The 27,942-nt window shown below is 48.5% G+C and overlaps 1 protein-coding gene across 2 annotated transcripts in view; it reads left to right on the top strand.

Annotated features, from left to right (window-relative positions):
* ABAT (4-aminobutyrate aminotransferase) overlaps positions 1-27,942 on the top strand; it is a 90,361-nt gene that overhangs the window by 35,601 nt on the left and 26,818 nt on the right. For both annotated transcript variants that reach the window (XM_006140704.3, XM_006140705.3), the window contains exons 2-6: positions 12,453-12,565; positions 18,081-18,178; positions 20,885-20,914; positions 23,171-23,288; positions 27,643-27,692. In XM_006140704.3, coding sequence (XP_006140766.1) covers positions 12,496-12,565; positions 18,081-18,178; positions 20,885-20,914; positions 23,171-23,288; positions 27,643-27,692 — 366 coding nt within the window. In that variant the 5' untranslated portion in view covers positions 12,453-12,495. The remainder of the gene's footprint in view (positions 1-12,452; positions 12,566-18,080; positions 18,179-20,884; positions 20,915-23,170; positions 23,289-27,642; positions 27,693-27,942) is intronic.

Here is a 27,942-nt window from a genome sequence, read left to right as displayed (position 1 = left end):
GACTACGTGGGAGTCCAGCGACATAGCCATTACGCTAACTGCTGGTTCCCATTCTTTTTTTTTTTTTTTTTAATGGCCAGCTGGGAGACTGAAAGCCACATGGGAGATCTGGGTTTGGCTCCCTGCCCCACTCGACCAAGCCAGGCATGGCTATACTCACCTGTGGTTCTGGCTACTTGATGGGCAGGAGGGTCATAACACTGGCGATAGCCTGTCCTGGGTGCCTGTCTCCGTCTCTTTCTAGCCAACACCATAGTAAAGGGGAAAAAAAAAGATATTTCCAAGGGGAAGAAGTAATACTCCTAGCCACACACGACAACTCTGGTCACCAATGTGGTGTTTCCAAATTGCGCCATCCAGGCCCTGAGGGAGATCCATGTTTCATTTGCTGCATACTGTGGTAATCGCATACCTAGCACGATTAGAAGGCCTTTAAAGTGGTTTGTTTTGCTCGAACAGGAAGTGTCTGCTCCGATCCCCCAACCTTGTTTGTTTGTTGGGTGGCTGGCTTGGTATCCTCCCCACCAGAGCGCAAAGCTCAGAGAACAGAGCAGAGCCCGTCTTTGTTCACCAAGGTACTTCTGCGCTTAGCGTGACTCTAATTTACGCCATTCATTCATGCCACTGAGCAGTCAGGGTTTAACAGCGGGACCTCCTGTGGCCTTGGGCAGCAGGACTTGTTGGCACAGTATCCTTCGTAAATCAGATTCTGTTCTTTGGCTCCTTCATTGCAGGATCAGTGATCTAAACCAGCTCATCTGCTTGCAGGCATTTCTTTCCACATTTCCTCCCCCCAGAACACAGGCGCGGTGTGTCTCACATTCCAAGGTCTTGCGTTCGAAGCCTTGCCTAGCCCTTGTTCTCTCCTCCTTTGCACAGGCTGGTTGCAGCCTGCATGCCTGCAGACATCGACGGTCCGTGCCCCCTGTACACCTGACTTCAAGTCATTTGATTCTTGCTGATGCGGGATCAGCAGATAGTGTAATGACTACGTCGCTGGACTCCCATGTAGTCGACTGTGGTTCAAGTCCCAGGCCGAGTGGCTTAAACTCACACTGAGCGTGTGTGCATGTGTGTCCAAAATCCCAAGAGGAGAGTGAAGGAGAAGGGATTGAGGTGTGGCCATCCCCCCCTGGGGTGTGATTTCTCACTTTCTGTCTCTCTGTCTCTATCTTTCTGGCCAGTGCACGCACCCTATAGCCAAAGCCTCTAAAAAAAAAAAAAAAAAAAAAAGATTCTTGCTGATGGAAGAAACCAGCCAGCTTCCCTCATGACACCCGGACATCCAGGCTGGTGGCGGGGCCACCGCCTGTGCAGATTGTCCTGCCCCGCTCATCAGGCCGTAGGAGAAATGCCTTCCCTGTGCCAACCTAGGAAAAGAAGGCTGAATAAAGCGATGACAAATTTAATTCAGGCCCAAATGAGGACAGTCGCCCAGATGCACAGATCCCGGAGGCCCTGAGCAACACATGCCGAGGGGTTACAGGATATAAGGTCGTTGTTGAAGGCAGAATGTGGTAAGTGGCGGGGTGGAGGGCATAGGGGAATAGGATCTCATGGTCCTTCTGGGGCCAGCACAGGAGTTCATACTGTAAAATGGTTCAAAGGGAGAAACGAGGGTTTTAATGCTCAGACTATGGTGAATAAATAATTCTCTCAGGGAGCGGGCTGGGCTTGGGAGCCAGATAAGCATTGTCCAGGAGTGCTGGCACCTTCTGGTCCTTGCCCCAGGGAGAGGCTGACACCTGGCTCTCTCCTGTGGCATTTTTCAGTTGACAGACAGAGGGATATCGGAACGGAGCCCTCTCCTGTACTAGGGAGATGAAGCCACCCAAGCACAGATGCCCACCAGCACACCTGGGTCTAGTCTCTTAAGCTACCTCCAGGCTGGCCCCATTGTGGGTGGAATGGGCTCTTGATTTTTTTGCTCCGTGCCTTCAAGGTCAGAGAGCCTTTGGGATGATGAGACGGTCCACAATGGGCACCTCTGTCGCTCCTGTGCACGCCGAGTTGGCCCTAACTGACTGGAGTGTCTCGTAACCTCATGGGGAGGTTTCATTCTTCCTTCTTTTCGTTTTTCTGCTATAGGGTACATGTGCTCATCTGAGAGAGACAGAAGCAGAGATAGAAAGTGAGAAAGTGCCCCCAGGGAGAATGGCCACATTGCAATCCCTTCTGAATCCTCCTCTCAAGATTTTGGGTGCATACACACACGCCCCAGCATGTTTTTCAAGCCCTGGGTCAGGGATTCGAACCACATACTTAGCCATGTGGGATCCAACTGCCTGAACCTTCACGCCATCTGCTGGCCCCATTCTCCCCCTTTTAAAGAAGAGGAAACTGAGGTCCCAATGAATTGAGCAGCATGCCCAGAGTCCTCGAGCTAGTATTCAGACCCATTTTGGCTCGTGTTACTTCCTTAAATGTATCCTTCGCCTTTCTTAGGAGATGCCAATTCCAAGAACAGCATTTCCGTCTCCTTATGCAAGTCACTGATGCCTGCTTAATGCCCCCAAGGGCAGGGTATAGGAAACCAGGCTTGCAGGGTGGGAGGGGGGCTGGGCATTGTGCTTTGGAGAAAGGCAGGGGAGGCTGTTGACTCTGGGGTGGAGGAGGGAAGCCAGATCAGAGATAAAGCCTGTGTCCCAGCGTGCCATGTGCCATCCGTCACAGTCAGAGCCCGTGAATGGGGCCCTGTTAGCCAGCTGCAGAGGCCCAGGGCTCTGGCTTTAATGGTTGCTATGGCGACCCTTGGCCTTGACAATGGAGGTACACTTGGCTGAGTGTGTCATTGAGTCTACAGAAAGCCAACGGCTGGGACTGGTGAAGAGAAAGGAATGTCCTGAGCCCCTGCCAGCACTTTTGTCTCAGTCCTGAGGGCAGATAGGAGAACAAGAGGGTGTGTCTATGGGGCCCAGAGACATTAGGGGGTCCATTTCTAGCCAATGATCTATGCAGAGATTTCGCGTTTGCAGGGCCTGGGAGGATGACGCTGACACCATGCTCAGAGGACATTTGTCAAGCGTTTACTGTTTATTCAGTGATTGTTTGAGGCAGGCTCTGCTCTGGGGCTGGGGTACAGCAAGGGCCCGAGTCCCTGCTTCTGGTAGCCATGAAGCAGGTCAGTTGGCATCATCCCCATTTCACAGGTGAGGACACAGAGCAGAGGGGTTTCTTACTGTGCCGAGGTCACGCTTGCAGGTGAACGAGGAGACAGGGACAGCTAGCTGAGGGTGAGATCCTTCAGGAGGATGCAAAGCCAGGGGCATGCCTGGTGGCAGGAGCGGAACAGGAGAGGCTGGTTGCCTATCCAGCACACGCCCCCACCCCCAGCAGCCACCGTGGGCTTCTCCCTGTGGCTCTGAGATATTTGACTCTCCATCTCCAGGGACTCGGGGGTCATGTGAGCCTGTGCAGGGGTCACTGTTCACTCTTACGGGAGCTAACAGGTTCCCAGATGCCATCACACCTTCCTGGGAGACCCAGACTCCATGGTCTGGGGGGCTGCCAGCACAGGTGTAAAGCCCCCCATGATGGTCAAGTGCAGCCCAGGCTCAGAGTCATGGCTCTGGGGCTCTGAGACCTTGGATAGCCTGTTAAACTTCTGAGCCTGGGGCAGGGCGGATCCTGAGGGCCACAGATCCCATGAGAGATCCAGCACGTGGAGGGGTGCGTGGTGGAGCACGGGGAGAGGTGCGCGGCAGCACACCAGAGAGAGCTGGAAGGACCTTCTTCGCCCCTTCACCTGAGTTCTCTCACTTTACTGATTTAAACATTGAACTCGGCCTTTTTGTCTACCCCGCCCTCTCAGGCACAAGGCAGATAAGAGGAGGCCCAGAGAACTAATTAGCATTTTAATTAAAGAAGAACTTGGGGCCAGGAGGGCGGGTCAGCTGGACTGATGACTACACGCAGTAGGAAATCGAATTCATTGCAGGTCCCCGCATGCCAGAAACAAGTCACCCTCATTTGCCAGGTACCTGATGATCCCTGTTCTGTTCAAGTTATTGATCCATTTAAGTTCCTCTTTCAGTTCTGGTGACATCCAGGGTAAAGTCTCTGATGCTAGTGGCCTTTCCACCTGGCTTCTGTCCGCTGGCTCCCATCCAGCTAAAGGAGAGGGCGGCCGGAGGCCAGAGCCCAGGGCAGGCAGCTCTGTCCAGCCTTTAACTGAATAACCTGCTTTGATTTTGCTGCATTGTCTTTCCAGTAACTTGTATTTGTAGCAAATAGACCTGGAGGCAGGGTAGTCATTAGAAAGGGTTTTAGGAAAGGACCAGCTGATGGTCTCATGATTACATTGCTGGACTCCCATGTAGTTGACTGCGGTTCGAGTCCTGGACCCCGCGGCTTAAAACTCACGCTGTGTGTGTATGTGGGCATGCCCAAAATCCTGAGGGGAGAATGGAGGGGAAGGGATTGCAGCGTGGCCATCCTCTGTGGGGGGTGGTTTCTTGCTTTCTGTCTCTCTGTCTCTCCGGTGAGCACACGTGCCCTATAGCAAAAAATATCTCTAAGAAAAAAGAGGTTTTGGAAAATGACTTTATGTAAGCAAGTTAGTTTCAAGAAAAATGTTAAGTAAATACAAGTCGTGGAAGAATTACGAACATGGGGAGGGGTGTTCTGCAGTGTTGAGAACTTAGGTTTGGAAACACAGTGAGGAGATTTGGTGTCTCAGAGAACAGGAGGGTCAGCAACCGGAGAGATAGAGAAGCAGACACCGCCACCAGGATTCCCAGCCGTACTGGCCCTGGGCTCAGCCAGCGCAGGGCAGGCTCACATCCACACCTGGCAAGCTCAGGGAGCCCCGGACACCATCACAGGACCTCACACCAGTCTTGTGCTGCCTCTGTCCCACCGCCTGGCCCCTCGGGGCCTGAGCAGACTTCGGAGGCCATCAACCGCTTTGAACTGCTCTTTTCTCAGAAGCAGGGCTAGCCATGGAGAAATGTGATTGGACAAGAAGTGTGTGATCTGCTGCCACCAGGCGAAGGGACACGCAGCAGGCCCGTCTGTGTAGACTCTGGTGGGCTCTCTGTGCAGTGGGCCTGCCTCCTGGGAATGGGCTGGACCCCTGGGAATGGGGCTCCTAATTTCTTTTTTCCCTGTGGATTTTGGCCATAAGGCTGTGAGCTCACCAGAGAGAAAAGAGAAAGCGAAAGGGAAAGTGAGAGATCACCTGCAGTGGGTGGAGGGGTGTCCATACCACCCTATGATCAGTTCCACAGCCTGCCTTGGGGAGCATCAGGAACCAGGACAAAAGTCCCACGGTTATGCGCCAGAAAAAAAGAAGGCTAGATATCCATGCGTGTGAGTCATAATATCAGGTCCCCCTTACCCCTAGCAGCCCCCAGTATCACAGGTCCTCGCACTCCTGCAGCCTGGCTGACCGCAGACCTTTCCAGATTAGACGACAGCAGCTGGGTTTTCTCCTTGAGAGGGTTCTGGAAGTGCCGTTGACAGAGGCCAGACCAGGATCAGCTGCAACCCTCCTGCCTTCCTGTCCCTTCTGCCCTCTGTGACTTCCGACTTCTGTCACGATGAGCCGAACTCCTCCCCACCCCACTCCACGTCTTCTGACAGCTCTGAATATTCACTCCTGCCTTCACCTCTTCCTTCTTCCTCGGCTTCTAAGACCCTAACCTGTGAAGGAGCAGTTCAGACGACACCTCCCGAATTCGTCACCCCCAGAATGAATCTCCATGTTCCACAGCACCTTGATCAAACAGAACAGTGACCGTAGAACAGTCAGGAGCCCACTCTGACGTGTACAGAATTCCCTGTTGACAGTGAACGGTAACGCTTTATATACGTACACTTTATGTGTGCATTCTGTACATTTTAAGAATTTATTAATGGGGCCAGCAGATGATATGGAGGTTAAGGTGGCTGGATCGCACATGGCTAACTCTTGGTTTGACTCCCAGACTCAGTGGCTTGAAAAACATGCCAGCACGTGTGCATGGGTGCCCCAGATCCCGAGATCCCGAGATGAGAATGGAGAGGAGGTTGAGGCCCGGCCATCCTCCTTGGGAATGATATCTCACTTTCTCTCTTTATCTCCCTCTTTCTCTCTCTGCTTCTCTCTGGCAAGTGCACTAAACTAAAAAACAAAACCAAGAACATTATTGACGTGATCAATAAAGCAGCTAGTGCGGCAGGTTGTCCCATTTTCCTCCTTCATAGTCCTCTGCCACTGAATGATGAGCTGCTGAGAGCAGGCTTTGGTCCATCTCCCTTTCTCCTGTGCGTCCGTCCGTAAGACAGTGCCTTGCCTGTAAGAGGCACCTAATTAACTTGTGTTGATTGAATTCGCGGGCAAGAGAACGTAAATGAATGACATTAACTCTTAATTGTTTGAAATATATTGTGCTAAGAATTAATGTCTGATGGAGATCAGGTTTTGTTATACGGTCATTTTCAACTGCAGGCCACCGAAATGTCATCAAGATGTCTTTTCCAATGTGACATTTTGTAATTGAAAGTGTGTGGGTGTGGTTCTCAATCTTGCAGAGTATTCAAATGTTAATGCTTGAGTTCTCCTGGTGTTTTCAAAGACATGTTTAATGGAAATTGAGTCGTGTGAAGTCTCCACGCTCCCATCTGAGACAAATGGTTTTGAGGGAGAGACAGCAGCTGCTCGCTACAGAGTTCCGATGTTGCTAAATTAACAAGCTCCCCACTGAGGTGGATATGTTTTTTCTTGAGTTATCAAGAAAAAAAAAAAGTATGGTTTCTCGGTTAATTTATGGCCACACTCTTCTGAGCCCACGCTTTCTCAGAATATTTCCTCTGATGAAACGCAACAAAATGTGAAAGTTCTCTGAACTGCATCGTTTATAGCCATGAGACCTGTACCTGTGTAACAGCTCCGTTAGTATCTGAATTAACTGCTGTGTGACCAGGACAAACAAGGCTCTGGTGTCAGACAGCCCCGCGCAGTCTATGAGCCAAGGCCAAATGCTGTCACCCTCTGAGCTTCCCTGTCCCTGACTCTGAGGCAGGTGGTCCCCTAGTCTATGGAAGTAGAGTATGGGGCACAAGTACCCTCAGGACATCTCCACCAACAACCTCACCCTGCAGCCTCTCCACCTACCAGGAATACCCAGGGCTTTCAGCCTAGCTGGTTCTGGGATCCCATCCCCCTCGGGGACAGAAGAGACGCAGGTACAGAAGGATTTACTGACCCAGGGGTTTATCCTCGGCTGCCCACAGGGCTGCATGGAAAAGGTGTTGTTACTCCCAACGTATTCTCAGGATCGGAGGCTGATCAGTCAGTTGCTTTAACCATGATATGAGCTGGGACTCTGTTTTCAAGCAGCAGAAACCCACTCAGGAGAGTGCAAGCAGGTTAAAAATAAAGGAGGTGCCAGGTGGTTGCAAGGGAATTTCTGACCTTTCTTAGAAGGCACTATGAGATGAAAATCCTGTTTTTTGTTTTGTTTTGTTTTGTTTTGTTTTAAGATTACCTTTCTTCCAAGAAAGAGGGAGAGAGAGAACACACCCCCAACAGGGCCCCAACCCTGTGGTCCACCCCCCAGCCACAGCCAGCCCAGATCATGAGCAGTGTGTGCCTGGCACACTCAAAGGTATGGATGTGAATCCAGAACCTTCCCGTGTGGGTCAGCCTCGCAAAGCGTCACGATTTACAGCCGCACCATCATCTGGCCCCGGAACCCTCTTCCTTTGTTCCTGATGTTTCCTTTTGTGTGGAGGGACATCTGCACGCCTGCACTGCTGGCTCTCCCCACCCCTGGTCACTCATTCCCAGAGGAAGGGACCTGGGTCCCTCCCACAGGCCCAGTAGTGACCACAGCCAAGCTTAGCCCCAGGCTTCAGATGGAACCAGGGGGTCCCCTACCTCCAGGATTCTCTTCCTCATGTGGCTCCTCTCTGCATGGGCCACATCCTTCCCCATCTGAAGCTTCTCCCTGAGTGCCAGCTCCTCTCCAGGTGTAGAGGGTGCCTGACCCCACAGCCCCCAGGGCTCTGACCCAGCCCAGTCCTGTCACTCACAGTTGGCTTGCTGGGTCATGTCGGGGCTGCCAGGTCTGCTCTCCTGGAGATGCAGGAGGAACTTTATGAGAATGGGGAGGCATGGTGTGCTGAGCAGACAATTGCCTCGTTTGTGAAGACAGGAGAGTGACCTATCTCTGTCTCCCAGGAGCTACCTCCAAGGGCTTGGCAGCACCAGCCAGGGACCTGCACACAGCTGGTGCTTGCTGCGTGGTGATGCCGGGGTGGGAGAGAGGACAGAGACGGCACGTGGTCAGTCCCTGTGCACCATGGCCAGTGGAGGGCCTGCACGTAGTAGGTGCACCACTAACATTCGTAGAAGAAATACCAACCACTTTTCTCCTTTGTTCACTCTTTGCTTCTAATAACACGGCCTGGCTCCTGTCACCATTTTCCATCACAGCCATGGGGTATGGCCACCCATCGCCCCTCACCCAGGCTGCTAAGTCTGCCAGCTTCCCCAACCGTGCACTTGGCACGCTGAACCCAACCTGTTGTGTGTCCTTCTTCCATCAGCCTCTGTGGATTCAGGCCTCCCTCCAGCTGCAGGGTCTTTCTGGGTCTATGTCCTTCACCTCGGTTTGGTGCTTCTTCCAGGCTGTCCTCACAGGATCAAAGTGGTGGGCAGATTCTCTTGGTCCCCATGCAGCACCAAGGTGGGATTCCCACCCCCCACAGGGTTGGGGTAGAGCCAGGGCAACCCAGGAGGCAGAGCCAGCCTCATGGCCTGTCACGATATAAGGCTAGGTGTCAAAACTCAGCTCATAATCCATCTGTACATGAGAACCAACCCTATAGCACAGCAGTTGTGTGCTGTGAATACCAAGCCGGAGCCCACATGGCCAATCACAGTTCGAATCCTGGCCCAGGGCTTGAAAAACATGTTGGGTACATGTGCACACCTGCCTAAAATCCTGACAAGGAGGAAAAATGGAGGAGAAGGGATTGTGGTATGACCATACCTTATTGGGGCGGGGGGTGCTTTCTCTCTCACTCTGGCAAGTGCCTACATCCTCTGGTAATTTAAAAAAATAATAATTTTTAAAATGTTAGAGATAAACTAGGATTCTAAGCCAGGTATCTCTAAACTTGACCCCTGGCACCATTGCTAACTTGCTCTGTCCATGGGTGACTTATATCACATCTTACTGTTTTTTATTTCTTATTTTTTATATTAAATCACCGTAAATCTGGTTTTAGAATTATTTATTTTATTTTATTTGTTATTATTAGTCTTCAGTTTGATCAGAGAGAGACAGAGAGAGAAGAGTGAGAAAGCAAGCTGCCAGGTCCGGGATTCAAATTGTGTTCGGCCAAGTGAGAGTCCACTGTCCTAACCACCATACCACCTGCTGGCCCCTCAATCTCTGCATATCTTTACAACATTGAAAACAAATTTTCCCAGCATAAATACCTCCTATTCATGTCAATCCAGTCAAAGAAATTACTATACACATTGTCATCAACAGTTAATTTTCCATTTTTTTGGTCTGTTGAATGTTTTGCCTTTTTTTTTTTTTTTCTTGATTCCCTCCCTCCATTTCCTGACCTCCTCCCATACTGTCTCTGGTATCCAGAGTTACTTTCCATGCCTGTATGCCTTCAGTCTTTCCGTTTCTGCCATAGAGTGCAGTCATTCAGTCTATATTCAGTGGGGATGCTTTCGGAGTGTGGCTTGCTTCACTTAGCATGAAATCATCCATATTTGTCCACTTTCTATCAAAGGCCAGGGCCTCACTTTTTTTTACTGGCTGAGTAGTATTCTTTAGGGTACATACGCCTTACTTTTTCAATGCATTCATCTATTTGTGAACATTTGGGTTGGTTCCATATCTTAGTAATTTTGAATAAAGCTGCAATAAACATGGATGTGCAAGCGTTTTGCCAGTTGAGCATTTTCTTGTCCTTTGAGTAGATACTCAAGTGTGGAATTGCTGTATCGTATGGTAGTTCGGTTTGTAGGTCTTTGAGGAACCTCCATATTGTTTTCTATAGTGATTGTACTAATTCATATTCCCATCAACACTGGAGGAGAGTTCCCTTTTCACCACAGCCTCGCCAGCACTTATTCTTTATTTTTTGAATCGTGATCATTCTGCCTGGAGTTGGGTGGTATCTCACTGTGGTTTTGATGCATTTCCCTTATGATAAGGAATGTTGAGCATGTGTTTCATATGCTTTTTGGTTGTCCATACGTCTTGGAGAATTGGTCAGCTCATTTGCCCATCTTCTAATTGGGTTTTGTTTTTGTTTCTGTAGGTAAGCTGCTTGATTCTCTGTATATTCCAGTTAACAGTCCCTTATCTGAGGGAGAGTTTGCGAATATATTCTCCCATTCCAAGTGTTGTCTCTTCACTTTAATTATTGTTTCTTTTGCTGATACCACTTCTTTAAAAAAAATTATAATGAGATGTTATAATGTTTACATCTTAACCATTTGTAAGAATACAGTATAGTTAACTATATGATCCTTGTCCCATGGATCTTCTGGACTTTCTCCCATGTAAACTGAAACTCTGTGTCCACAGGATAACAACTCCCCCATCCTCTGACCCCTGGCACCACCATCCTTCTTCCCAATGGAGGACTACTTTAGATACATCATGAAAAGGAGTCACGCAGTGTTTGTCCATGGCTCAGTTCACTCAGCACAATGCCCTCCAGGTTCATCCTTGTTGCAGCATATGACAAGACTCCCTTCTTTCATGGGGCTGGTTAAATGTTCCAGTGGAAGGCCACATTTAATCCTATCATCTGTCAGTGGACATCTAGTTTTCTTCCACCTCTCAGCTGCTATGAATAATGCTGTAATAAACATGAGTTAAATTATAGCACTTCTGACCTCAGTTTTCCCATCTATAAAATGGGAGATAACTGTCCCTACTGTTATGAGTATTTCTGAAACCACCAGCTCATTAGGGCCAGACAGCAGCATAGTGACAATGCAACTGGACCCATGTGGAAAGGTCCCAGGTTCACCTCCCAGGACCTCCCTGCACAGGCTGGTCAAATGCATGTGTGTCCCCACAATCCGACACTGGCTGAGGCTGGAGGTAGCTTGTGGCATAAAGACCCAGTTGGGAGTACCTCCCCCTATCCCTGTCATATGGAAGAAATAAATGAATACATTTTTTAAAAAGGGAAAGAAAGCAAGTACTGGCACATGAAGGACATTCAGTAAACCATGATCTTAGCTCCTGCTGTTCCTTCAAAGCACTCCCCCGTCTTAATTATGTCCCTTGTTTGTTTTTCCTTGTTTGCGTATTCTATATCACTGTCCTTGTTCCTCATGGGAATGTAAGTTCCATGCCTGACTCATTCACCCTGTGCCCCAGCCAGAGAAACAGTACCTGATGCAAAATTCGTGCTCAGTGGAGTGTGTGCTGCAGAATGAGTGGACAGACTTCTATGGAGCATTTGGACTCGGTATTGCATACTGGTGGAGTCTGCTGTCTCTGGGGTCAGGCAGGTCCGAGTTCTGTTTTCAAAGCGACCATTTTAATCTCTCTGTAAAAAGGAGACCACTGTGCATTGCTCTGTGCTTTCACAGTAATGATAGTCAGCATGAGTAGCTCTGAACGAGAAGTGCTTAGCACACGGCACACGGGAAGGATTCCGGGGTCAGGGCCCGTGAAGAGTAATGTGAATGAAGGACTCCATCGTTGCTCTGAGATACAAACAGCACCATGCACGTGAACCAAAGATACTTGTGCCAAATAACAACCAGGCTTTTAGCAGAAGATCCATAAAGAGAAAGATGCACAGAGGACATATCTGAATGGTGGTTTGGGCCAGGGGCCTGGGAGTGGGGAGAGGCAGTAGGTGAAAAGAAACCAATGGTATGTTCCAGCCCACCATGGAAATAGCAGCCAGCACAGCAAGGCTGGGAAGCGGGAGGCAGAGTTCGGAGACCTGACTCCCCAAGGCTGTGCAAGGTGGCCATCCTCTCTGCCTGGGACTGTCCTGGTCTCCAAATGAAAAGTCCCACATCCCAGAACCTCTTAGCCCTGAGCAAAGTGGGATGGTTGGTTGTGCCAGGGTGGTGCATCCCCTACCCTGGGCCCACAGACCCTCCTTGGGGCGCCCAGATTCTTGGACAGCCCAGTGACCTCTGTTCCAGGGGGAGCTTCCCACGGGGAGCGATGCCCATGACATTGGCTCTGAAGTTCCCCAAGTCCTCCCGCTTCGCAGAGCACAGCTTGCCCTTGCTCTGTTTTTCCATCTAGAAAATGGCGAGCTAAACCTACCTGAGGTGTGGTGAAGGCCCGTGGACGTGCACGTGAACCAAAGTGCACACTGAGTGTAGCGTCCGCTTTGGTTGTGTTGCACTTTCAGCCTGAACCTTCTGCACTGGGTCGAGAGGTGGTGGGATGGGTACGTGGCTAGCAGGGAAATGGCATTCGAGGGCCTGAGCCTGTGTTTCTGGTTTCTTGCAGGGCGGCAGCGAGTGAAGGGGGTCCCTGCTCCTGAAGGCGGGCCATGGCCTCCATGTTGCTTGCCCACCGACTGGCCTGCGGCTTCCAGCACAACTGCCGCCTGCTGGTGATCGGTAAGCCCTGGGCGGTGGTGGCACATGCTGGTCCTAATGGAGACATATCCCGACCAGGGATTCCTGGGCTGCAAGGGTCCTAGGGATAGACGCACCAGTGGTGTCGCTCCCCTTCCCACCTCCCATCTCTGCATGTGCCCCCAGCCTTGGTGGACAGCTCAGCAGTGGGCAAGGAGCCTGCACGTAGGTGGTGGCTCCGACAGCCAGGAGGGCCTAGGCCATCGCTATAGGGGTCTTTTGGGACAACTCACACTGAGGTCACTCCCAAGAAACAGAAAGCCTCAAAGTCTCTGTAATTGACCCAAAGGCCAACTGTGCCTCAGGGCACTGGGCAAGAGATATCCTCCCAGGGATGTTCCAGCCTCCCATAACCCTCTCCCTACCACCACACCCGACTAACCAGCAGCACTGGCTCCTTGTCCCTGTGGCCTCTCTCAGCCAGTTCATTCTCTCTGCCTCTTGGGCAGCTCAGCAAGTGAGTCTCATCAATGAACACCCCACTGTCTAATTCTCACCACGGTTCCAGAAGATCAAGAAAACTGAGACTCAGAAAAATTAAGTAACTTTCCCAGAGTCACAGAGCTAGCAAGTGACCAAACCAGACATTGAGCTGAGCCTGTCTGGCTCTAGGAACCACACCACCGTATTAGTTATATGTCACCACATAACAAACATCCCCAAGCTCAGCAACTTCAGATAATGCATTTTTATTATCTCACAGTCTCTATAGATGAGGAATCTGGGGATGGCTTAGCTGGATCCTCTGGTACCAGACACATTGTCCTGAGGGTGCAGCTGAGCTGTCCACTGGGGCTGTGGTCTTATCCGAAGGCTCACTGGAGATCAGAGGACCCACTGCCAAGCTCACTCACATGGTTGTAGCTGGATTCAGTTCCTTGATGTGTAGACCTTTTTATAGAGCAGCTCACCTCATGGCAACTACTTCTTTGAAGCAAAAGAGGGTGCCCCAAATGGAAGGCACAACTTGCTTGTACCTCACTGTGTTTAGATGCTTCTCAGAGGTGTATCCACCCATTGGAGCCAAGTAAACGTGTGATTGTTAATGGCCTGAGATAGTGTTTCCTATGGCATTGGTTCACACTGTATATACATATATATATATATATATATATATATATAAAATCCTAGGCTGATAGGGCACGGAGACTGAGAAGAGACATCAGAATGAGCAGAATTTCTGAGTAGAAATTAAATGTTTTTCTCCATGTTGCTGAGAGCATTTTATCAAAAAATAAGTGGGGCAAACGGTTGCAGGGGCAGATATGTTTGTTTTGTTTTGTTTTGTTTTGTTTTGTTTTGTTTTGTTTTGTTTAAAGAAAAGCAGAGCAAACAACTCCATTGGACTTGCCCTCGACTTTGGCCAGGCTTATATGTGGAACTTTTACTGTCTGGGAACATGGCATTTGCTTATACTCTCTAAGAACACTGCTCAGTGAGCCCCCGGATGGGCATAACCACTGAAGGCAGTGCACATCACCGGGTCCAGGGGATGGGCTCAGTGGACTGTGTAGTCCCTGGGTCCAGACTGTGAGTCTTGCCTTCTGGGTATGCCATTTCTCTCATGAATGAAAATGCTAGGTTATTCTATATTAATTCAAACTATTTTTCTTCTCTGTGCTTTTGATATTGGGTTGTCGGGAAAGTTGTGATGCATTTTTGCATAGAAAAATAAATCATTTCTTTCCCAATGACCTAACAATAATTCACCTTTGGGAGGAGCATGTTGCTCCATTGCAAATGTTTCATGGCAAAGGCCAGCACGAGGGAAACTGGAAGGGAGCATCAGTTACCTTCACAGGATGACCGGCCCCGACACAGAGCGGGCCGCAGCTGGGAATGCCACACTGTGGATCCCGTACGGCCGCCATTGCCACTCGTGGCGTGGTACATGGCAATTACATTTTATCATGGAACAGGCTCTGCACTGGACGATTTCACCCAACTCTAGGCTAACGTCAGTGTTCGGAGCATGTTTAGGGCAGGCAAGGTGAAGCTGCGATGTGGATTATGTGTACGAAAGGCATTTTCGATTTACGATCACTTCCACTTGCGATAGGTTTATCATGACGTAAGGAGCAGCTGCACCTGGGGACGAGGCCAGGCAGGCACACTTTCAGCTCTACCGTTGGCTAGCTGTGTGGCCTTGGGCGGACCAGTCAACCTCGCTGATTCGGAGTCTTCCCTGTAAATGAGAATACTGACACTGACCTCATGGGGGTGTAGGGATTAAATGAGATAACCCGCATCAATTGCTCAGGACACTTCCTGGTCTGTTCGCCTGGGGTGCTCAGCACGCACTTGGTATCTGCTATGGGACTGGATATGAGATCCAAAAAAAGATTCCTTTCACCCTTCACTTGCCGTGTGTGGTATAGGGCATTTTATATCACCATTACCAGGGCGTTCATTATCATGGTATTAGTTATTTTCCTCCCTATAAAGTCAAAACTGAGGAACAGCAGGAGAAGTAGAAGCCCTGGAGTTGCATGAACTTGGGATCCAGTCCTAACTCTGCAACTTGCTAGCTGTGTGACCTTGGGAAGGCCACTTAATCTCTCTGACCCCATCCGGAAAACGGGAACAACAATACTTACACATAAGAGAGTTGAGGATTAATTCAAACACATGGAAGTTTTTCTAGCACATAGTAGGAGCTTAAAATATATTAGCGTCCCTTCTTCTCCTCCTGGTAGACAGCACGTTGCTAACACGCTCCTAGGCGCTGAGCCTTAGGCGCTCTGCCCAGTGGGCCTTCACCTGCCCTCCATCACTCACAAAGCCTTGGCACATGATAGGAACTGCTGTGGTTCTTAGAACAGAACGTCTGCTTTGCTCCGAGCCCTCGACATTCCCATCTGTGCCCTGTTGATCCCAGGTGGCAGCCCTGCTCTCTCTGCCACCTCCCCTGCCTTGGTTCTAGTCCCGCACTCTGGTAGCTGCAGCTCCACATGACCCCACACTCCAGTCCTGTCAGGACCCGCTCAGCTGCGGTTTCCTCTGCACGCTGCCTCTGTTCCCAGCATTTCCATTCCACACCTCCCAAGGAATCCAGTTGTTAACATGCGATAACGAGGCACTTTCTGGGAAAACAGAAAGGAGGACTTGTGTGTCCACCACTGAGGCCAGGTTACTAATTTTGATTCTTTTTTTTCACCCTTTGCTGGAAACAAAGCAAGATCAGCACCAGCAAAGAGCCATTTTCATCAAAACAAGCATTCCTCTTCATGAAGATCTAGCTAGACTCGGTGTTGTCCAGAAATCCTGAGTTCCAGCCAAGGAAGAAACAGTTTATTGTAAAAAAAAAGTCATCAGTATATCCCATGACCTTCGACTCTGTTCTAAGGGAATAACTTCTTAGAAAGTCCCTCTGCAAGATCAAACGGGAGAAAACAAAAACTCCTTTCTTTACCTTAAATAAGTACAGTGCTATATTGCAACTGGACTTTAAGTTCAAAAGACTGCATTATGTTACATAATCGATTCAGAAACCTTCTTTGATACTAAAGCAAATATGAAAAATTAAGATGAATTCATGTTTTCTAATAGCATGGCTTTGTTTAGCTTGACAAGCTATTTGCATGTGTATTACATGAGACCTTAACGCTTTTTTCTTTTAATTTTGGCTATAGTGAGCGTGCACTCACCAGAGAGAGACAGAGACAGAAAGAGAGTGAAAAATTACCCCCCACCACCACCCCACCCCAGGGGATAGCCACACCACAATCCTTTTACTTCCTTTCTCCTCTTGGGATTTGGGGCAGGTGCACACATGCATCTGGTATGTTTTCCAAGCCACTGTGTCTGGGATTTGAACCATGAAGTCAGCCATGTGGGATCCAGCCACCTTAACTGCCATGCCACTGGCTGGCCTCCTGACATTTTTCTTAATCTCTCTGAGCCTCAGTTTCCTTTTCTGTGTAATGGAGACACAGATATATAGAGAAGTCTTTAAAATGTTTATGGAAAATACATATTATAAATTATGCATGGGTTTCTATTTTTTCACACCAAAATCAACTCATTGTTTCACTTCATTTTTCTATACTTTGTTGTAGTCCCCTCGTCTGAGTGTGTATGTAAATATCTATGTATATGTGGAGAGGGTCAAAAGTGTGCCCACCAATTCCTTGGTTGGACACAATTATGGCAGTCCCAGTACGGGGAACTAAGGTTTCCCAAGCAGCAAATGTGTACCAGGAAGGAGAAAGATAAACAACAACAGTAAGGGGTTTCTAGCGCCACTGGCTGACGGCCTTGCTCCTGTATCTTGGGTGCACCAAGGCTAACTTTCACTCAGGGATCAACAAGGCTTGGGCTTGAGGCAATCTGAGTTGCAGCTCCATGCTGAGCTAAAAGCCTGTGAATTTAGAAATTTGATTATTCCCTCCTGGGTGATTTGGGGGACACAGCTGGGTGGGAAGGTACTCCTGGCACCCAATGCTGGAGAGCAGGGATGCTGCTAAATGCCCCACAGCACACTGCATGGCCTTCTGCAATGCAGGATGTGCATCCCAGATGTCAGTGTATCCAGGGGGAGAAACTCTGGTCTTATGTATATTTGGGTGTAGATTAAATCTTTACAAAAGTTGGATATTTTTTATATCCTGGCCTTTCACATGGTAGCACCATGAGCATCTTCCAGATCCATAAAAATTTGGAATTTCTACCTTGAAACAATTATTGGTGCATATTCTCCCATGACATGGTTGACTGTGTCCTATTCTACTGGCTGCCCTTCAGTGTTAGGAATTAGGTTGTTTCCTCTTCGTTGTTATAGACAATGTTATGAGAAATATTTTCTTCAGTTTACTATTAATCTTATTTATTCATTGTTATTCATTATTATTTTTATTCACTATATTCATTATTTCCTTTGTGAGTGAGAGAGACGAAGAGAAAAAGAGACACGAGTGCAACTCTCCACGTCTGGCCTCTTTCCTCTCTTGGAAAGTGAATAAACCCTTTTATCTGCGTAAGGGAAAAGGAGAGAGAGAGAAAGCACACCCAAAGGGCCCCAGTGCGATCCACACCCAGGTTTAACCAGTGTGCATCATGGGTAAGCAAGTGCTTAGTGTACTCAGGGAGGTCTCCAGACCTGAACCCTGTGGGTCAGCCTGTAGAATATTACATTTTACCCCTATGCCACTGTCCGGCTCTGATGATGGGTGTTTTTGATTATTCACAGTTTTCGTACTGGTCCCTTTATTTTCTTAGGATAAATCCTAAAAAATGAAGCTGCTCAGTTGAAGGAATAGGCCAGCGTCAGCTCATACTCACCCCAGTAGGACAGCAGCAAACCCGTTTGCCTACGACTTCAATGACACTGGGTTTTCCCACTTTTGAAATCTGCAGCATCCTTGTAATGCCCAGGTCTATCCTGACGGTGGTCTTGGGTGGTCTGACTGAGATGGGGTGGATATTGGACATCTGTTAGGGCAGAATCCTTATCCTCTCTGCTGTCACCAGCAGTTCTCAACATCCCTGTTTACCGCAGGATCCAGACACATCAGTCAAGCCGCAGCCAAAGTCGACGTGGAATTTGATTATGATGGGCCTCTGATGAAGACAGAAGTCCCAGGACCTAGATCTCGGGTAAGTTGAGCATAGCCAAGTGGCATGTTTCCACAAAGAGGGAGGGGCCTATATAGAAAGCAAGAGCATAGCCAAGCAGGGCAAGAGCACAGGGGCCTGCGTTGTTAGCTATCAGAGACGCGCAACTAGAGATCTGGGACATTAACTGAAGCCATTCTGCTGTAGGAACTCAACAAAGGCTTCAGAGAGGAGATCTATCAGTTATCCACTGCCACAATAATGCTACATAACAAACTCTCACAGACAACTTGGTAGGATACAGCACAGAGTTTGTGCATGCATCTTGGGTTAGCTGGGAGTTGGGGAGGCAGCTCTGCTGGGCTGGACTCCAAGTTAGTTGTATCTCAGGTCACTGCAGTGACTTGCCTATGTTCTGCCTGTCTCTCGTCCTCCAGGAGGCTAGATGGCGCTAGTTCTCATGGCAACAGTCAGGGTGCATACCAGCAAGAGGAGAGCTTGCTGTAGGTCTGTTGAGGCCTGCGCTCCATGCTGGCTGCCATCACTTCTAACTCACACTTTGGCCAGAGCAAGTCATCTAGCTTGGGAAGGGCTGGGTAGATGATCCAGTCAACAGCTGAAGAACAGGGTGATGTTATACGCATGCGCCTGGATAGCATATGCCCTTGAACTGCGCCTTGGAGGATAAGGAGGTGGAATTTGACAAAGAAGGGTGTTTTTTTCTAGGCAAGGGGATAATGATGTAAACCTTTTTAATGCAAATTTATGTCTTCTTTGCATGGTTTACAGATTTTTATCCCCAATGTCATTTTTTTTACTATCAAAAGATACTCCTCTTGTTATTGCAACAACTTTATAATTCCAGAAATCTTTGCACTAATGTAAATGTAGTTATTCTGTTTTCTAACAAAAAGGAGATACTATTTGCATGCATATTTCTAGGGGGGTGGGTTTTAATTTAATATCAGTAAAATACTTGGAATAACTTTTCATATTCTTGCCATTTATATCATCTTGTAGTTACATGTGATAGTATATCATTTCCAGCACTAATTGTTTAAAGTTTATTTTATGTTGAATTATTTTTGGAACTGAAACCTTCATATTATCAAAGCAACTAGTTTCCAGTTCTCATTTCTGTATAGATTTGCACAATTGATTTTTGGAGTGTTTATAATTATAAAAGATTCTTTGATATGCAAATTTTTATTTTTATTTTTTTAAATTTTTTGCTATAGGGTGCATGCACTCATGGGAGACCAAAAGAGATAGAAAAAGAGAGAGAGGGAAAGTGAGAAAGCACCCACAAAGAGGATGGCCATGCTGCAATCCCTTCCTCATTTTTGTCTCGGGGTTTTGGATATGCACACACAAGAGCTTGGTGTGTTTTTCAAGTCACCAGGTCTGGGAAACGAACTGCAGTCGGTCATGTGGGCTCCAGTCATCTTAACTTCCATGTCATCTGCTGGCCCCAAATCAGTATTTTCAGTTGATTTTAGTTTATATTTATAATGAGATGTTAAAGCCTTGCTTTTTCCTAAGTAAAAAGAGGATTCAGGTTTTTATGAACACTACAGACACTTTTTACTTTTTTTTTTTTTGCTAAAACTTTTTGTTTATTTTATCTTTAAGTTTCTAAATTTCCAGTCTGTCTGTCATACGGATAACTTTTTAAAAATTTGTTATGGGAGTTCAGAAGGTGGCATGATGGTTAAGTGTGGACTCCCATATGGCCAACCGTGTGGTTTGAGTCCCAGATCCAGTGGCTTGTTTTCTCACGTTCCCTCTCTCTGTCTCTGTTTCTCTCTGGTCAAATTAAAATAATAATGATGATGAATAAAGTTAAATCAAATAATTCTTCTTTAAAAATTGTTACAGGGCATATGCACATGACGGAGGCAGAAAGGTTGGGAGAGAGAGGGAAAGTGAGAACGCTCTCACCACTCCCGGGAGGATTACCACAGTGCGATCCCTTCTCTTCCATTCTCCTCTCAGTAGTTCTGGCACACACACACACGTGTCTGTTTTGTTTTTTAAGCTACTGGATCTGAGACTTGAACCATCCGGTCAGCCATTTGGGATCTAGCTGTCATAATCACCATGCCACTTGCTGGTCCCAGATTTTTTTTTTTGTATTTTTTGCCATAGGGTGAGTGCACTCACTAGAGAGAGACAGACAGAGGGAAAGTGAGAAATCACCCCCCAGAAGGGATGGCCATGCCGCAATGACTTCTCCTCCATTCTCCTCTCAGAATTTGGGGCACACGTGCACATGCATCTGGCAGGATTTTCAAGCTGCCAGGTCCAGGACTTGAACTACGATTGGCTATGCGAGTCCAGCGCCTTAATTACTACACCTCCTGCTGGCCTCTCAGATAATTTTTTTAAAGTTTATTTATTTCTTCCTTTCATGAGAGGGAGAGAAAGGGAGGGAGGAGGCAGAGATAGAACTCAGTACCCTCAACGGGGTCTCATGCCATGGTCCTGCCCCAGGCCTTTCCCAGCCTGCCAGGGTCACAGGCACGTGCCCGTTCTCAGATTGCAATCCAGATCATTTAACTGTGTAACGGGATAGTTTCCTGCCGACTATTTATATTAAGTAACTTTTAAATATTTATAATATGTTGAAGTATTCGTTTTTTGGCAAGAGATAGAGAAAAACCCCAAGACTCAGGGAAACATGGAAGATTTTAAGCTATTTTGTCAAGAGTGTATCTTGACAATAATGCCTCTGTTTTCTTCCTGCAGGAGTTAATGAAACAGCTGAATATAATTCAGGTAAGGGGCCGGAGGGACCCTCCTCTCATTGTTTCTCTGTTACAGTTTAGCTGAGGGACAGATGCTTAATCTGTGCTGACTTTATTTTTGTTTGTTTAATGTAGCTGCCGTTTAAACCTTTTTCCTAACTATTCTTCTGATTTTCTCTTTGACTTATTAGCTATCTAGGTCATGTTTAAGTTCCACGTTTTTGTGAATCTCCCAAATGTTTTTCTGTTACAAATTTCTGGTTTCATTCCATCGTGATTGGAAAGCATCTTTTATGTGATTCCAGTGGTTTTAAATGCATTGAGCCTGTTTCGATGGCCTAGCATATGGTCTGTTTTGGAGAATGTTCCATATGTTCCTGAAAAGAGTGTCTATTCCGGCATTGTTGGCTGGAGTGTCCTGGGGAGTCTGTTAGGTCCAGCCGCTTTTAAGAGTGTCATTCCAATTGTCTGTCTCCTCGCTAATCTGCCTACTTGTTCCATCCACTATTGAACTCCGGATGTTGAAGTCTCCTACCATTGCTGTAGACCTGCTTTCCCCTCTGATTCTGCTTTGCTTCACACATTTTGCAATACTGTTTATAACTGTCCTCTTAGTGGATTGACCCTTTAAATAGTTTTCCTTTTAAGTTTTTCTAATTGCCAGAGGTCATGCATGCTTGTGAGAGAGAGACAGAGAGAGATGGGGAGAGGGAGAAAGCACCCCACGATGGGACATGGTCACACCACAATAGCCTTTTCCTCCATTTCTCCATTCTGTCAGGATTTGGGGCATGCACACATATGCGCCTGGTGAGTTTTTCAAGCTGCAGGGGCCAGGATTCAAATTGCAGTCAGGCCGGTGAGGTTCGACTCCTTTAGCCACTACGTTACAGAGCCAGCCTGACCCTTTTATTGTCACAGCATCTCTCTGTGTAGTCTAATTTGACTGATACTAGTGAAAGCTCTTCTAGCTTTTTTTCAAAAGGAGACTGATCTTTTCTTTTTGAAGTTTCTGTATTTCTTCCATGAGAGACAGAGAGTCCGTGCCCCCACCTGAATCTTCATGCCGCAATCCACCCGCAGCCTTCGCCAGCCCCAGACCATGGGCACGTGGTGTCAGGCATCCTCAGGGAGGTCTCTGGACTCAAACCTGGAACTTTCCCATATGGGTCAGCCCTCACAGATCATGTTCTGCCCTGTACTATTACCCAGTCCTCCCTATGTTTTTAAAGCTTTTCTATTCCACAAGTGAGAGAGAAAAATAATAACTCCAGAAGAGTCTGGAGCCACGATCCACTCCCAGCCTCAGCAGCCTGGGTCACAGGCACGTGTGCGCCCTGTGTACTCAGAGAGGTCCCTGGAGGATGAGAACAGCAACCCTCCCGTGTGGGTCTGCCTCGCAGAAGCTCCGTGTTTTACCAACATGCCACCTTGCAGCTCCCTGTTATTGATGTGGCTGCGATTATGTCTGCCCTTCTGCTCTGTATTCTGTCTTGTCTCTTTTCAGTCCTCTGTTCCTTTTACAGATTTGTTTTATTGTTTTCCTGCACTAAGTGACTATTTTCCAAGGCAACATGTTCATTTCTTCAATGATCACTATATAGTTTTTGTTTTTCTTAGGGATTATTTATTTCATTTCCTATTATGTTTAATAATTTTTAAAAAAGAGACCAGAGAGTGAGTGATAGGGAAAGTGAGAAAGCAAGCCACCAGGTCCAAGACTCTAACTGTGGTCAGCCACATGGGAGTCCAGTGCCTCAACCACCATGCCATCTGTTGGCCTCAGTTTGTGTTTTCTTAGTAGTGTTTTTAATTTTTTTATAATTATTTTATTTATCTTTATTTATTTATTTTAATTTGACCAGAGAGGGACAGAGAGAGAGAGAGAGAGAAAGTGAGAAAGCAAGCTACCAGGTCCGGGACTAGAACTATGGTCTTCCATGTGGGAATCCAGCATTCCCAACCACCATGCCACCTGCTGGCCCCCTTAGTGGTGGTTTTAAGGCCTACCATGTACCTTACGAGAATCTACTTCAGATTGATGGCTCAGCCTTTCTGCCACGTGTATGAGGCACGCACAGAGAATTCATGCACTGTAAAGGCAGAGCTTAATGAGCTATTCAAAAGCAAGCCCCAGAGCAGGAAATGAACCTGCCAGCACCCGCAACACCCAGCGTATCCACTGAACGGGCGGGACGGGGGTGGAGGCCACCCGATCAAGCAGTTCTGAGACATTAAGAATCTTGGGCGTTGCAGGGAGCCTGAGCCAGTGTCTTCTCTCCCCAAGAATGCAGAGGCCGTGCACTTCTTTTGCAACTATGAAGAGAGCCGTGGCAATTACCTGGTCGACGTGGACGGCAACCGCATGTTGGACCTTTACTCCCAGATCTCCTCCGTCCCCATAGGTAAGAGCGGCATGGTCCGCCCTCTCACGTCACCTCTCTCTCAGTAGTGGCTCTCGGGCTGTAGGTGGCCCTCCTCGTAGGCACATCCCTGTCAGCTGCCAAGCACTTCCCTCAAGGACAGGGAAAGGAACCAGTGACCTGCAGAGCAGTTCTGAGGCACATTCCGAGTCTTCTCTCCTGTATTCCATCCCCAAGCCCCGAGAGAGAAATATGCCGTAGTGTCCCCATTTTGCAGATCCTGGAAAGGTTAGGCAGTCGGCAGAGGAGTCATAGCTAGCACGTGAGCCCGGGGCTCTGCAGCCCCCATGTCCACAATTTGGGTGACTTGGGTTGAGTTTTCTGCAAGAAAAGCCTGAGGCAAGGATTCCGGTGTGATGGTGTATTGAGGGTGACTCAGGGAAAAGAGAGAGAGGGAAACAGCAAGTGGGGAGGAAGACATTTTTAAAAAGGATGGGACCAGCCACAGCCTGACTCTTAGGAGACTCTAGAATATGAATGCACCCCAGACAGGGGCAAAGGGCTGGCTTTTTTGGCCCCTGTGTCAGCCAGTCACTGCCCATCAGCTGCCCTGGGGGAGGACCAAGTCGTGGGCAATTTCCTAGGCCAAGCACCTTCCATTTGCCAAGGGCAACTTCCCAGAGAAGGAGGCAGCTGGAACCATTATCAGCAAACACACAGCAACTGGGAGATGGCGACTGGTAAAGTGACTTGGGTGGGACAGCACCGGCGCCTGCCCCGCAGGCTCTCCCAGCCATGCAGAGCGTGACGGGCGGCTGTGAAGGGCACACGGACAGTGAGACGGGGCTCATTTAGCTCAGGTAGCTGCAGTCTGAGGCTGGGGTGGCAGATGCTTCTTCAGTGGGTGGATTCCCAGCAGGTGACTCATTCCCTGGGAGCGATTCATCATGCCAGGATGCCTCAAGCTTTGAAGGTGTTCAGGGTTCAAACACTGTCCAAGACCCATCCCCGCTTGTGTCGGAGCAGAAGGAACGATCTCTTGAGTTATCCTGGGTTCAAATCCCACTTCACCTTATGCTAGCTGAGGGACCCTGGCCCATCCCTGGGATGCCAGCCAGCATATGTGTGAGCAAAATTTGTTTAAAACTACAGGTTCTAAACGTTCTCATCCTGCTCACTTTTTCTCCCATCTCTGTCGTTTTTGAGATGATTTTAAATTAATACTACTGAGATTTTACTGTAAGCCCAGCATATTGCTCAGTGCCTTGCACATTATGCATTAACATAGCTATGAGAGTTCTAGAACAGTGCTCAGCATCACCTCGGGCTTATTGATGGGGCCTCAAGAGACTGCGGGACTCACCTGCATTTCCAGGGCGTGGAAGGCTAAGCTGGGCGGGAACCAGCACCTTTCTGCCTCCTAAGCTCACTTCTCTGGCAGCACCTGATCACACCTGGCCCACCCTCACCTGGCCCAGTCCCTCCCTGCAATGTGGGGGTCCCACAGTGGTTGAAAGCCTAGGGTGGGATTTTCCTAAGCAGAGAGACTGCTTTCATCTCTCTTTCAGAGCCAGAGAAGACAAGCTGCATTCATGAGATTTAATGAGATTTCCCTGGCATAGGCTTATCTACTGAGGCAGGGAAGTCATAAACGCCCAGGCAGCCGGGTGATAAGAGGCCAGCACCATGGACCTTTGGCCAAAAACCAGTAGGAAAAACCCACAGTGTTCCTTCCTTGAGAAATGACACTTTCCAGCCTCGAGCCCAGCAGCTGCCTGGGAGAGGGGTGTGGGAGGGGCGGGGGAAGAAAGTTAATAGCTCTCTCCCCAGGTCCCCCACTTCCACCCTTCTAATCCCCACCCCCTCCGCCAGCAGGCAAGGAAAACCACAGGGCTTTGCAGGTCTCTTTCAATCTTTTTGATTCTATCCAGGGAGGCTAAAGGCTCCCATGGATGGTGCTGGGTCTTTAATACTTGTCTAAATCTGCTAATCTCTTTCCGTGGAGGGGAGCAGGCCTGGCTCAGAGCACTGAGCAGGCGTAAAGATTGCACCACTGCATCGACTAACTGCAGTGACGTGAAGTCTCCTTTCAAAGATACGTATTTCGCTTAAACCAAAATGTATTTAAATTTAAAAATACAGTGGTTCAAAGAAAATAGGTACAAGGTAGATATGATTAAAAATGGGGATATTTGGGCTGGCTTTGTGGCGTGGTAGTTAAGGCAGCTGGATCCCATTTAACTAGCCTTGTGGTTTAGTCCTGGACCCAATGACTTAAGAATCACACCGGGTGTGTATATGTGTCTAAAATCCCAAGAGGGAGAGATAAAGGGAAAGGGATTACTTTGTCCTCCTTCTCTCCGTCTTTCTCTGGCTAGTACACAGCCCTCTAGCAAAAAGCAAAACAAACAAACTCTACTTCGTGCTCCAAGATTCATAGCGGAGCCTTTTCCCGTGCTGGCTGGATCTCCGTATTCTATGTTCCTTCTACTACACTCTGTTGAGCTGAGCACATGGCTGCCAGCATTGAAGATCTTACGGGCTGTTCTCTGGACTTCAGGGCCTCCCTCTCTCCTGCACACTTGGCCTTCCTGCCAGGGTGGTTGACCAGGTTGGCAACAATGAACAGGAAGGCCCCTGAGCTTAGCAGATGCTCAATGGATGGAAGCTCTGTGGTAACAGAGGGAGGATCGAGACAGTGTCACACGGCCCAGGAACCACACCGTCCTGGTGCGCCTGCTCCTCCTCTCTCCCCTCGTCATCACCAGTCCCCTCCAATCCAGCTCGGGGGTAGGGAGAAGAAAAGTCCTGCCAAGACCTGGTTGGCCCCAGTAGCAGCCATGATGTGCTGACTCTGGGGGACCCTAAGACTCCCTCCCCCATTCCCCAGGCCAGTGAGGGCCCCGCATCACTGTGGTGTGCTATGGGCTGCAGAAGCAGCGTCACCACAGATGGGCAAGAGTAGGCAGTCCACCACTGCAGCCCCAGGGGCGCTGTTGCCACTTTCTAGGATTTCAGGAGGCCTAGAAGTGATTTTTGGAAACTCAAGTCAAAATGTAGAAGTCAGACATAGACGTCTCCTCTCAGAGTTGGACCTTGACACGGTCCTGTGCTCCCGTGTGGTGTATACCGTCTCCCAGTGCTGGCAAAAAGGTCCTGCCAGGAGAGAGGAAATCGTCTGATTCTTGGGGAAGGCCAAGGAGCCATGAAATCATGGAGACATCCTCAAAACAGCCCGGAAGATTCAAATCCTCCTGCTCAGGTTTAGCATGACTGCAGAATGAGCCTACAGACTAACTTTGAAAATATGGGGGTTATTTGGGGGCCAGGAGGTGGCATAGTGGCTAAGGTGGCTGGATCCCACACAGTCGACTGTGTGGTTTAGTTTCAGACCCAGTGCATGTGCGTGTGTGCCCTGAGAGGAGAATAGAGGAGACAGGATTCTGGCATGGCCATCCCTACCGGGGGCGATTTCTCCCTTTCTATCTCTCCCTCTCTCTGGTGAGTGCACATGCCCTATAGTAAAAACTAAATCTAAAGATATATATATATATATATTTTAGAGAGAGAGAGAGACCAACAGATGGTGTAGTTAAGGCACTGGACTCCCACATGGCCAGCCACAGTTCAAGCCCTAGAGCTGGTGGCTTGAAAACATGCTGAGCACATGTGTGTACATACCCAAAATCCTGAGAAGAGAATAGAGGAGGAGGGATTGCGGCATGGCCATCCCCCCTAGGGGCAATTTCTCACTTACCCTCTGTCTCTCTCCAACAAGCGCATGCACCCTAAGGCAAAAGCCTAAAATAAATAAATGAATAAATTTTTTAAAAACTTAAAACTGAAAAAAAAAAATATATATATAGTTGTTGTATTTTAATTTGGGGAGAAAAGGACCAATATCTTTGCCAAGCCTGAGGCTAATCCCCGATTCCCCTCCCAGAAGCAACCATTATTACCAGCTTCTGGAGAGAGACTCGGCCACCACGTAAGCACACTCGTATCCCGTGTCTTTCTTTTGTCACTTAACATTAGGATCAGAGGTTATTCTAACTCAGCACAATTAAATCTCTCATCCATTTTTTCTTTTTCTTTAATTAAAAAAAAAATTGCCAGGTGGTGCCTGCACTCACCAGAGAGACAGAGACAGAAGGAGCAGGAGAAAACGCCTTCCGGTGGGGGCGTGGTCATGCTGCAATTTGCTCTCCTTTTATCCAGCCTGCCAGAATTTGAGGCATACACACACACACGAACCTGGTGTGCTTTTTCTAGCCACCAGGGCTGGAATTTGAATTGTAGTTGGCCATGTGGGATCTGGCTTCCTTAACCACCAGGCCATGGGACGCTCGGGTGGGACGCTGAGGTGCTGAGCTCTGACCATACCTCCTCTCCCCAGGTTACAGCCATCCCGCCCTGGTGAAGCTCGTCCAGCAGCCTCAGAACGTGGTATGTCTCCAGGTCACGCAGAGCACAGACCGCACGCATTCACGGCCGGTCACGGCCTCACTGGGCTGCCTTGGGAAGTCGTCCTCTCATCCAGTCAGCCTGTAAATGCTTGTGAGCCTAGGTACTCGGGATGCCTTGGTGAGCAAAAGCACAGCGCCCAGTCTCGGGGAGGCAGTGCCATAACGGCTCGTGTAGTGAGTTACGGGCAGAGCTGACGGGTGGAAATGGTGACGGCACCAGAGGACGTGTC

Source organism: Tupaia chinensis, unplaced genomic scaffold (genome assembly GCF_000334495.1).
Source record: "Tupaia chinensis unplaced genomic scaffold, TupChi_1.0 Scaffold000042_1, whole genome shotgun sequence".
In the NCBI taxonomy this organism is placed as follows: Eukaryota; Metazoa; Chordata; class Mammalia; order Scandentia; family Tupaiidae; genus Tupaia; species Tupaia belangeri.
This window is presented reverse-complemented; position numbering and strand designations above follow the sequence as displayed.